The following is a 12,172-nucleotide window of genomic DNA, read 5'->3' on the forward strand; positions in this document are numbered from 1 at the left end:
GCACTAGGAGTGTCGAATTGGTAAAAAGTGCATGTGCGCGTGTATGTATGTATGTATGTATGTATGTATGTATGTATGTATGTATGTATGTATGTATGTATGTATGTATGTATGTATGTATGTATGTATGTATGTATGTATGTATGTATGTATGTATGTATGTATGTATGTATGTATGTATGTATGTATGTATGTATGTATGTATGTATGTATGTATGTATGTATGTATGTATGTATGTATGTATGTATGTATGTATGTATGTATGTATGTATGTATGTATGTATGTATGTATGTATGTATGTATGTATGTATGTATGTATGTATGTATGTATGTATGTATGTATGTATGTATGTATGTATGTATGTATGTATGTATGTGTGCGTGTATGTATGTATGTATGTATGTATGTATGTATGTATGTATGTATGTATGTATGTATGTATGTATGTATGTATAAATAAATATAGTGCTATTGACGGTGGTCTGCTCCGCACCACCGTCAGTTGTGCTTCACTCCTCTAAGGGTCAGGACCTGTGTCGAGTGATCTCCTAACCAACACATTGCAACGCGGTTCAAATCATGAATCCGAGACCTCACAGAGGTTCGACGTAATGCTAACGCATTTCTCTCGCATTTACCGCTAAATCGTAACTGAATTTCTTGTTTTAAGTTTCATTTCTGTTTTAACACGATCACTTTCATACGAGCGGGGCCGGACGTTAGTGGAGACCGAAAAATAGATATTTCCGAGAGTGAGCACGTGTTCACAAAATTTGCGATGCCATATCTGGCCACTATGTTGACCTTCGATAGAAAACAATCGCAAAATCGTTCTGACGCAGCAGAAGCTTGGTTCGAGTTAGATGACTGCTCAACGTTTTACACCGGGTTTGTGGCTCAAACAAACAAGGACGAAGAAAAGCTCGGAAGACAGCGGCTACAATAAATCAGAGTTAACAGATCGAACGCCAATAACAAGTGGTGCATTCTTCTAGATATTCTTTCAATCCGAACACGAAACAATGCAAAACTGACCAGCTTTTAGTACAGGGATCCACGTGAGAATGTCACAGTATATGTACTCCGTTCACTAACTAGGAAGTAGTCTTGCTGAATTGTGCACGCGCACAGCATATTAAGGGACATTTTTTTAAGCAGTACAACCTACTTGCCCGAACTTTTCTTTAAAAAATATTGACACGCGTGACGCTTACATTGTTTATGATTTTTCGGTGGCAGTTTATCCCCCCAAAACCAGTGCTATTAAGTCTTCGCTCGGCAAAAGACGCGCCTGCGCATTTCGGAACTTTCTCGAATGTTGGCGCGCCAATATTATACACGGAGATAATCTTATCTAACCAGATTACATGCACACCTTGCCTGGCATATGCTCGCAACGCAAATTGGACACCGTCGGTGAACGAAGGAAATGCCGTGGAGTAAAAAAATAAATAAATGTACAAGTACAGCTCGCAATTCATGGACACGTAATAATTTCATACTGCATATAATCGCAATTTCTGCACGTCAATTAACACTAGAGCAGGCTCACCTTCTCCGTAAAGCGTCTTGATCTATTCCTCAGGCATGTGCGTAATAACTAGGAACTCGTTAAAGCTTATACCCCGTGTCTTTCCCTCTAAATTACATAAGGGCGCGAGCAGTGCCCCAGTGTTGATTTTACTCGTTGCATGAAGTATATTCATTATCAAAAAGGAGGGGCTCCAATTGGTTTGACAGACGCTATACCAATGACGTATCAATCGAAGAGCACGTGTGCGTACAGCGGCAGCGCCGAGAAGATTCGTGATGCATACAGATTTACCGAGACTCGCGAATGTAGCGATAGCATAACAGCGCTACTGCCGACCTAAAGGAAACACCCGTGCGGTCTGTGACTTGAGAAAGCGATGCGAGTTTCGCTCACCCGGTCGCAAAGCGGATGTTAGAAGCTCCGGTTGACGCACTCACCTTGGCCAGGTACTCGGGCGACGCGATGGCGCTGCTCTCCAAAGGGATGGTGGGGACGTCGTGCTCCCGCAGCAGGCTAGCGATGAGCTCTTCGTTCCTCAGGGCGCTCGTCATCAGAGTGCCTGGTGGAGTGTTGTACGAGAATGCACATGCGTGTTAAAAGAGGCGGCCGTCGGTCGCAGCAGCTACAGCGTACGGACAGTCAGTCTATGCGTTTTGGTTATGGAATTATTCGTTGAACATTTCGGATAGAGAAAGCTCGAAGACGATAGAGGGACTCAGTGTAGCGCGCACGAACACGTGGCGCCGTTTGTCCTTCGTCCGCCCTGGCGTGGCTCTTTTCGTGTCCGTGGTTTTGGTGATTGCACGACTCGTACACCACACAAAAAAAACAAAGTTTGCTTCGTAACAATTGTAACGCCCCAAGCTCAGGGCGTACGCATGTATATAGAGTCCGCGTGCACGTTTTTTGACTCTATGACAGACTCACCTATAACTCTGGAACTGTTGGCGGTACTGACGCAAGTCTCAGAGTTTCCTCGAAGAACGGGCAGGAGCGCATCCAGTTGCAGGTAGGCCCTCGCCTTGTGGCCGCAGGAGTCGAACACCCGCATTCCTGGGAGGTGCAAAAGTCACAATGATAGCGTGCGTTAGTCGTTTTCTATAGGTCTGCAGTGCCGCGAGAAAGACACAGCCTTACAGGGAGAACAAGTCACCAGATAGATATCTACTAGTCGCAGTACGCTAACGTTGCAGCGTAGCTGACCTACCGCCATCAGGTTTTTATCATATTTTTTATTTTTTACAGCAGCAGCGGCGCAGCGCACACTTGTCCCATCAAGAGACCCGAAGACGCCAAGTATGACGGCGATCATTCGTAGAGAAGTCCTGAACGTTATATTTGAAATATTGATTGCCACATTGATTGACGATTTGATTGCGCGAAGGTTTCTTCAAGAATACTTACCACGCACGTGGTCCAGTATATATAATAACTGCGAACCACTAATAAGAGTTTACGGGCATTGCTATCCCTGCAGCCTTTAATAGGCCTTAATTAGGCTGTCATCGACATGGTTGAGCGCACCTGCTTGCTTCATCTGAAAACGGTGGCCAACAAGGAACGATTCAGGCAGCAAGATTCGCAGAGGCCGATGGAAGACAGCTCTTTGCGACAACCTATACAGCAGCTCCGGCAAAACTCGTCCGGATTTGCAGTTTCCACGAATGCACATATATTACCGAAGGAGCGCAGACACAGCTAGAGTTCAGGGCCGAAAAAAAAAAATGTGCGGATCCCACGCGCTATGTGAATCGGTTTAACCGAAGCCTTCAACGGTGTTTGTAAAGAGTGCTCTACCTGCTCAGCGGCAGTTTGCAAGCGAGATCACACGACCCAGTTGGACACGTCTTCACGGGGAACCGCCTGCCTCGACACAAGCTTGTTGCCCTCGGTGATGCACATGCCACGCACAACGACGACGAACCGACCACGATGGCATGAAAAACACTGCATGACGACAATCGAAAGACGACGACGACGGCACGATGGCAATGGCGTGACGACGCTGGAATCACTACGACAAGAGGACAACGTAGAACGACCCTGATGGCACGGGGATGACTGCATGAGTATACGACAGCGTAAGCATCAGGGGATGACGACGCTGAAGTGAGGACGACAGCGCCGCGAAGACGGTGTGACGACAACGCGACACGGATGCTGGAGTGATGCCGATGGTATGCCGACGAAGGAATGATAACGGCGCTGTGACGTTGATGATGACGAAGCTGGAATGACGACGAAGGCATGACGACAACGGGCTGACGATGCTAAAATAATTACAGCGGTATGTAGACAACGGTACGACGATGCTGGAATGACGCCGACTTTATCGGACGACGAAGGCATACGAGAGAGTGGAATCACTGCGACAAAATGACGACGATGCAATGACGACGACGACTCAATGACGGCTACGGGCTGTCAGTATTCAATACATCCGGTGTTTATTGGCACCGTGTCCGATACTTCCCAATATTTAAGACTGTAGCCAGCAGAAATGACAATGGCACGAAGACGACGGCGTGAAGACAACGACATGACGACAAACGTATGACGACGCTAGAATGTCGATGGCTGTACATCGACGACGGCGTGACAACGACCGCATGTCGACAACGTGGTATTGATCCTGGACGGCGCAGACTGCCCAGCGCATTTTTCCGTGCCTAGCGTACCTTCTCAACGTACAAGCCGTGGGCTTGACAATGTGATGACGTGAGTGGAATAACTACGATGACAACGACAGAAGGGCCATGACGACATGACAACACAAGAGTGATCACAAGTAAGGCTGTAACGATAGGAGTGCTGCCCTGTGCATGAGCTATTCGTCAAGACCAGCAGCAGCGGGAAAGTCAAATGCAGAGGCAAAGCAAGCTTCGGCATAAAAAGCGTCGCTTTACTTGCCCCAAACCTAAAGGAACGTGGATGGGAAGGGCAGTGAGCCCTAGTGTAACCTTAGCCAGCTACACTCGTATGTCTGCCTTCCTGAAGCTGAAGGATGGGTCATTATAGACACTCTGGGAGTTCTCGAGTTTGTTCTTCGTTGCAGGTGGTACATCCGTGGCGGCCTCTTTCTTGGCCGTCAGAATGCCCAGATTCCACTGCTGATCCGCTGCGAAAGCGAATTCCACACCGCAACCAGTTCGTCCTTTGCTTCAGGCACCGGCCCACATCGGCCAGCTCAAGAACCTTCGACCACGTTCGGCACAGGGGGTCGTCGCAGAAGCCCGCAGTGCTTCAGCCACACTAGTGCTGTAGGCGCTTAACGAAGACGCTATTGACGAAAACAAACTGCTCACCGATCTTGACGCCGGGCACGAATCCCTGGTCCCTGTTGAGGAGGCCGACGGCCCACTTGAAGAGCTCGAGGGTCTCGACGCCCTGGGTCAGGGGCATGTCGCATCCCAGCAGGGCGTCCTTGGCCGGCTCGTGGGCCTGCACGAACGCGCCCAGGAAGACGTCGGCGTCCGGCTCCAAGACGACGCCGTCGTCGCCGCGCCTCGTCGCCGGGCAAGCCGGCTCCGATGAAGTGTCGGCGGCCGCGACGGTCGCGGCGAGGACCAAGAGGACGACCGTGGACAGCGGAGACATCACGCGCGAGCCGGTGAGGCTGCGTGGCCTAGAGCTGCTCCTGTGTAGGTGCGTGGCAGTGGCGGCGTGGAAGCCCTGCGGGTTGCGGAAAGAGAGAGAGAGAACGGGTAAAAACATAGAATAAAGAGAAGGGGGGCAAGTAGGAGCATGGGCGTACGTTACAGTCGCTTCCTTCGCGCCAAGTCGTTCCTCAATTCTTTACCGCGTTCCGAGAAGTGCTAGGAGCGAGACACGAAAGCATCAAGAGACCGGACAAGCGTTCGCTCCCGTCTCCCAGCTGTTTCCTTACCTCGAAGTCTCTTGTTTGCTTTTTCTTTTTCTCTTGTTTCGCTAAAATATGCGAGAGACGGCAACTGCAGCGCAGAGAGCGACGGAACCGAGGCTTGTCGCCCTGCACGACAGGGAGACATCGGAGTTAAAATTGCCACAGAGAAATTAAGAAAGTGCAGTCCCGAATCATTTTAATTCAAAGTCGGTGCTCTGTACGATGGCTTTACCACGTACTTAGAGTGTCCTTTGCTTGAAGAGGCAGCGCAACGCCTCTGTTTATTACACTGGCTCCCACGGAGACGATATATCCGTCACTTGAAGTCGTCATTGATAACGCTTTATGGCACAAGGGCATCTAGGCCTAAGGGTGCCAAGGACTTGAAGTTATCACGAACCGTGGGTTACATGCAGATGTCGCATTGGATTTCATCTGCCTGGGAGCGCCAATGAAGATAACTGCGTAGCAAACTGAAAAGTGAAGGCCGGCGACGAAGGCTCGGCGATGAAATCAAATCAAATCACGGGGTTTTCTGACGTCCGTCCGGACACTGCACAGGGGTTTATGGGAGATGTCGTAGCGGTGGGCTTCGGATTAATCTTGATGACTAGGGTTTCTTGGTGCACCTAAATTTCAAGTATACACGAGCGTTTTTTTTTCTTTTTGCATTTGACACCCATCTGAATGCGGCCAGCGCGGCCTATAGGAATCGCAGGCGCAACCTCGAACTTGGCAGCAGGACGCCATATGCCACTGATACTCCGCGGCGGGTGCTGTGGCAAGACACTACATTTTAATCCCTCGACCTAACCTGACCTAGCAATTATTTCCCCCAAAGCATTATCGTTGTCTGTTTTCTTCACGACCATGTTTCCGTTGTCTTCTGGTTCATTGTTTCTTCACGAGGCTTCATTGTTGGTCTCGACAAAGTTGTAACTGACAGAAATCGAGCACCTCGCTTATCCTTAAGCCTTCTCGCTCACAGTAATACAACCAAGTGCAGGCCTGAAAAAAAAGAAAAGGATGAAGAGACACACGATTTTTAATAATAATAATAATAATAATAATAATAATAATAATAATACTTTATTGATGATTTGAGAAACAGACAGTGCAAGAATCGGGCCTGCCAAAGCTACAGTGGGCTTGAACGGCAGTGCCTGGCAGACAGCGACAGAGCCATCAGTAACTCGTTATTAAACAGTGAAACACACACACACACACACACACACACACACACACACACACACACACACACACACACACACACACACACACACACACACACACACACACACACACACACACACACACACACACACACACACACACACACACACTCACACACTCACATGACAGGCTTCCAATCACGCATTCATGTGTCTAAGAGCCTTTCTAAGACCATATTTCGTTTTCACATCTTGTATGCTTTGAGGAAGTAGATTAAACATTGCTGGAACATAGTAGTTACGAAGTCTTCGACCATATCTCGTCTTACAGCGGGGTGTAATGTAAGGATTCTTTGGTCTCAGGGAACGGACAGGCACATAAGGAATTTTATACTGACTTAACCAAAAATGTTTTAAGATAACAGTTTCAAGCAGCAAAGAATTGAAATCAGGTAAAGACAAAGTTTTGAACACATCAGATTTGGGGGAGACATCATAAGCAACATACTTATGAATCTGTCACATTTGAATCTGTCATTTGAACATTTGAATCTGTCGCTGGCTTTTTTTTTATTATGGGGTTTTACGTGCTAAAATCACTTTCTAATTATGAGGCACGCCGTAGTGGAGGACTGCGGAAATTTCGACCACCTGAGCTTCTTTAACGTGCACCTAAATCTAAGTTTTCGCATTTCGCCCCCATCGAAATGCGGCCGCCATGGCCGGGATTCGATCCCGCGAGCTCGTCCTCAGCAGCCGAACACCATAGCCACCGAGCAACCACGGCGGGTTGTCACTGGCTTGTTGACGCTCGATGTGCTTATTACAAAACGCTGCGCTTGCTTTTCCCCTCACTCGTCGCTTTAAAGAGAGACAGAGAGAGAGAGAGAGATGCGACGTGAAAAGCGGGAGGTTAACTATAATCGAAGACCGGCATACTAGAATGTGCTGAGAAGGAAAAAAACGCAGAAAACATGAGGGGAATCCACGCAAAGGTGTGAAAAGGCACTGTCAACGACCGCGGCTTTGTCCCTGTGCTATAGATATAGATCCACCTTCCACGCAGCTTGCCACGGTGTGACTGACTTTTCTTACCGACATCCGCGAATTGCCGTCGACATTCATGTCGGCAATCTACTCGCGAGACGTGACTAGCGATGCAGAACTATCGATAGCACTAGGGCTACGATCACAGTTGAATCATTATCGAAGTTCCCACGACAAACCTATGAATAGTAATAGCATCGACAGTAAAAAAAAAGGAGAAAATAAAGCAACGTAAGCACGTCATCACTGCAACGCAAACTTGTAGATGTTTTCATGCGTATCCCTAACCACGCGCTACTGCAGACTACGCGGTAACGAGCACGATAGCGGTCTCCGTTCTTGCAGGACGCGCCTGCGCACGTCACTGAGCACTAGAGAGGGAGACGCACCATGGCGGTGGGTCTTTTACACGATATATAACTCTCCATGCGGATCGGATAAGATCACGCGACACTGTTCGCCGGTAGCTAGAGTTTTAACCACAGGCGACAAGCAGCCACTCTTTAGAATCCTGGAGCCAATAGCCCAACAATTAACGCCGCTGCCCGAAGTTGCTGTGAAGCATAGTTGCGCGCTCTTGCAACGTCAGTGTGCACCGGCACAGCGCTAGGCCTCAGCCTCTGAGTGTATACGCAATTCGAAACAGGAGGAGCAGACTCAACGGCAATGATGTTGACGTTAAGTTACACACGCAAATGTTCAGTTAGAAGAAGGAAAAACAAATCCGTTATAAGTGTGCATGACTGCGCTGCAACTAATTGTAATTGAATGAATGAAGCCTTATTTCATATTGAACAATGGAGGAGGGTGAGAAAAGAAGCCGTAAAGAGACGGCTTGATTGCCCTCAACCCCGTCCCATTTTTAGATTCGAAAATACAACGAAATAAAAAGCTGATTTTATAGGTGTGGTGTAATCTGTTAAAGTTCAAGTTAACAAGCGATAGCCATATTTGGAATTTTGACAGGGAAGCCAATTTTTTTTTTTCGATCACCAAAAACTGTTGCAAAAAATGCATGTACCAAGTGTTACTGAATGAACCTGAGCTATCCCGAAGCATTTAGTAATATCGCATTCCAAGAACTGCAAAGCTAACAATAACACTATTAATGGCAAACTTTAGTTAAAACACGTTGGCGGGCTAGTTGGTTAGAATCCATGATAGAGCGTATAAGCGCGACTGAACGAGGACGTAGAAAGAAACAGATACGCAAAGACAGCGCTGTCTCTGTATCTGTTTCTTTCTACGTAGTCGTTCAGTCGCGCTTATAGACCCTATCACGGAAACTTTATTTAGCTACTGTGGTTCTATAGATACTATAGACAGTTGCATTTTTCGAAACTACCATAATACTATCCATAGACCTACTGATACTAGCGATATGTGCTGCCGACAGTATGAATTTCTTTAAAGCTTCTTTAGTTTGTTTAAACTATAGGTGGTCAATTCACCGACAGTCTTGCATCACTACTCGTGAGTCGTGACATTCACGATTCAACGTAGGTATGCTCATTGTATAGTTAGCACCTTGTATGCCTCAGCTCGTGACGTCACAGGGAGTTAGCTGCCTCTTGTCACCGAGGCGGCGTACTCGCAGGTTTAGCAACAGTACTGCATGACGTGCGCACACAACAACAACAACAACAGATAACCCAGAAATCGCGCTTTACAAAAGAGCCCCGGACTATATGCTGACGCTGTTCTGTTCTTTTTTGCGGTAACGGGGTATACGAGCACCATAAGAGCACACCGAGCACGTAAGACTTGAAGCGCCGCACGTCGTAAATGAAACATGAAAGGGCGTTTCCGCTCGATAAGCGATTGCGTACGCTTGAAACTTCAAGAACAACAGACGTCGACTCTATAGAAGGTCGCTCTCACCCGCAAATAAAAAAAGAAAACCTGGACCGGCTCAACGTTTCCATTTCCGGAGGATTTCGAAATGTGCTCTCTCGCTCGACGGCGCATGCATGCACTCCTGAATTGCATTAGCGGATCGTACACTGCCTTCCGCGTTCCCGTTGATCCGAAGTATAAATAAATACAGGAGCTGCGCCGGACTTCCACTGCACGGCGGACGCGAGCGAAGGGACACGGGACGGGCGCGGCACTTGGAGGAGATTGGTATAGGCCTAAATGTGGCGCCAAGGTCACTCGGATTGGAAGAGCCTCGCAACAGAGCTTATATTTTAGGCAATGTGCGCAGGATGACACGAGCGATTTGGCACGAGGTGACATGCCGACGTTTTCCATTAACGATACTCGACTATCGCCATACTCATTCTCTCTCTCTCTCTCTCTCTCTCTGTGCTCGTGATGCGATTTTCTGTGCCTGGTCACTGTCCCGCATTTACCATTTGTCGTTTCTCTTCTTCAAAGCAGGTGCGCGTGTGGCACCCTCTCGCGTGAGATAATCGCTGGTCTACTTATCTCGTTCCTTTGAGAGTATGTTTTCGTACAATAATAATAATAATAATAATAATAATAATAATAATAATAATAATAATAATAATAATAATAATAATAATAATAATAATAGAATTAACAACATCTTGGGAACAGGCCCACGCATGGGGCAAGTCATAACGTATACACTCGCGAATAGAACTTCATGGTTTAAAAAAATTACCAAGGAGGAAGTGCTCCGCTTCGCAATGTGCGGCGTAAAGAAGAGAGAAGCTGAAAATTAGCAATCTCCTACAAGTTAGTTCCGCCGCGAACCGTAAATCTACAAGACCGCGCTTCCTAGACATTGATTTACTTTGCGTCTTCGTACGCCGGTATTAAATAAAGAGTGAAAATGGGCTTTCGCGTCAGCTTTAATTGTTTCACCTTGATACAAGCACCACATGAAGCAGCTTACCATTTCGTCTGTGGAGACTGTGCGGCGACTTGCACCAGCGGTCACATCACCACCTGCAATCAATAAAAAAACAAAAGGCTTCGATTAGTGACATCAGATACATCATTCGATTTCATGATAAAGAAGTATGACCTTAGTATGTGCCGGCCATTCGAAGATTTGCTTACAGCAAACCGAGCAAACGAGTTCAGTTTTAAATCGGGCATCATTTCTAGGCATGCTGGCTGCACCTGGAGTAAGAAAATATATATATATATATATATGCAGGTCCCACTTACTGTGGGAATCGAAGTCGTGCGAAGCATTTTGCGGGCTACGCCTGTACCGTCTCTTTTCACTCTCTCGACGACTTCGAACAGGCGCTCACTGTGGAGCTCGGACACGCCGAGGCTCACAAAGCAGCGGTCTTCCACGAGCTGGTCTCCGTGAGCGCCAGGGGCCGGTTGGCGTGCACGGGGAGGTGGGAAACTTGCTTTCCAATCGCCGTTCGCGCGGATGCACCCACCACCCGCGCGGTGTACGGCAGCTGGCATGGCCGGATCATACGCGCGCCAAGTGGCTCGGCGCAAAGCTCGAATGACGACGATGCCGCGACCACGCCGACAACGTCAGCGTATGTTCAGCGGCTCAAGTGGTAGGCACCGCCAGCACCACGGGCTTAGGAGGCTAGATAGGTACAGTCAACGAACCCGAGGTTCGAAAAAGAATGCTTCGCATCTAAATGAAATTCTGCAATCCGTAACCATAGGCGCGCTGCATGAAACGGCCCCAGAGGACAGTTACACTGCTGCATCCACACGCGCAGTGATGTGCGAACGTGAAGCACAATACGAAAGCTTAGAAACATCGTATGCCGAAGGTGCGCAACCACCGTATTCATAAAACAGCCGGCTGTATTCGAAGCTCTACCTACAAGCAAAAAAAAAAAAGGCGCGAAAGATACAGGACGAAGACAGGTGCAATGGACAGGCGCTGTACAGCGCCTGTCCATTGTATTTGTTTTATTTTTGTCCTCGTATCTTTTGCACTGTTTCTTTGCTTGGACTATACGTCGTACCAACTCGCCCACACATCAAGCCCTTGCTGCTCCAACTCGAGTTCACCGAGTGTGAGCCCATGGATCATCGCCCTGAGACATTGCGGTTCAGCAAAGCTCCCCGGGTATTCCTGTAAAATAATTGACACCCTTAAAAATGAAAAAGGGTGCAATGTGTATAACTCACACCCTTATGGTGTGATTTATATGAGCGACATCATATGGATGTGAGTTATAGACACATTTACACCCTTTCACTTTTAAGCGTGTAAATAATTTTAAAGCGTACACGACTCCGACTTGACTTGAGAAACATTTTCACTGCAGAGCGTGCGAGTAGGCGCTGCGAATACCTGGCTAGATATTTTTGCAGAGCGTTAAAGGAACTAACAGCTGGCCAGAATGTGTTGCGAGACGCTGATGGACATGAAATTACCATCATTTATAGTAATAGGGTACCGCACGCTGTTCGCGGTTTAAGTAGGAATTAGAATTTTAAATTGGCAAAGAAAGTCTGAAAAACCAGTAAGTGGCGAGGACTGGCGGTGAAATCTCGGCACTTCTGATGTATTATATATACTGCACGTAAGTCGGCTGTTACTGAGTGCAACGTAATCACTGCTTAAAATCGCAGTTGTTTTATATCAGACACTCG

At 47.5% G+C, this 12,172-nt stretch overlaps 1 protein-coding gene across 3 annotated transcripts in view; it reads right to left on the reverse strand.

Moving 5' to 3' along the window:
• LOC135903206 (uncharacterized) overlaps nucleotides 1-12,172 on the reverse strand; it is a 258,736-nt gene that overhangs the window by 26,718 nt on the left and 219,846 nt on the right. For all 3 annotated transcript variants that reach the window (XM_065433615.2, XM_065433616.1, XM_065433614.1), the window contains 4 exons: nucleotides 10,482-10,534; nucleotides 4,843-5,209; nucleotides 2,465-2,590; nucleotides 1,975-2,096 (listed from right to left, as the gene is read on the reverse strand). In XM_065433615.2, the coding sequence (XP_065289687.1) occupies nucleotides 1,975-2,096; nucleotides 2,465-2,590; nucleotides 4,843-5,209; nucleotides 10,482-10,484 (618 nt within the window). In that variant the 5' untranslated portion in view covers nucleotides 10,485-10,534. The remainder of the gene's footprint in view (nucleotides 1-1,974; nucleotides 2,097-2,464; nucleotides 2,591-4,842; nucleotides 5,210-10,481; nucleotides 10,535-12,172) is intronic.

Source organism: Dermacentor albipictus, chromosome 2, assembly GCF_038994185.2.
Source record: "Dermacentor albipictus isolate Rhodes 1998 colony chromosome 2, USDA_Dalb.pri_finalv2, whole genome shotgun sequence".
NCBI lineage: Eukaryota > Metazoa > Arthropoda > Arachnida > Ixodida > Ixodidae > Dermacentor > Dermacentor albipictus.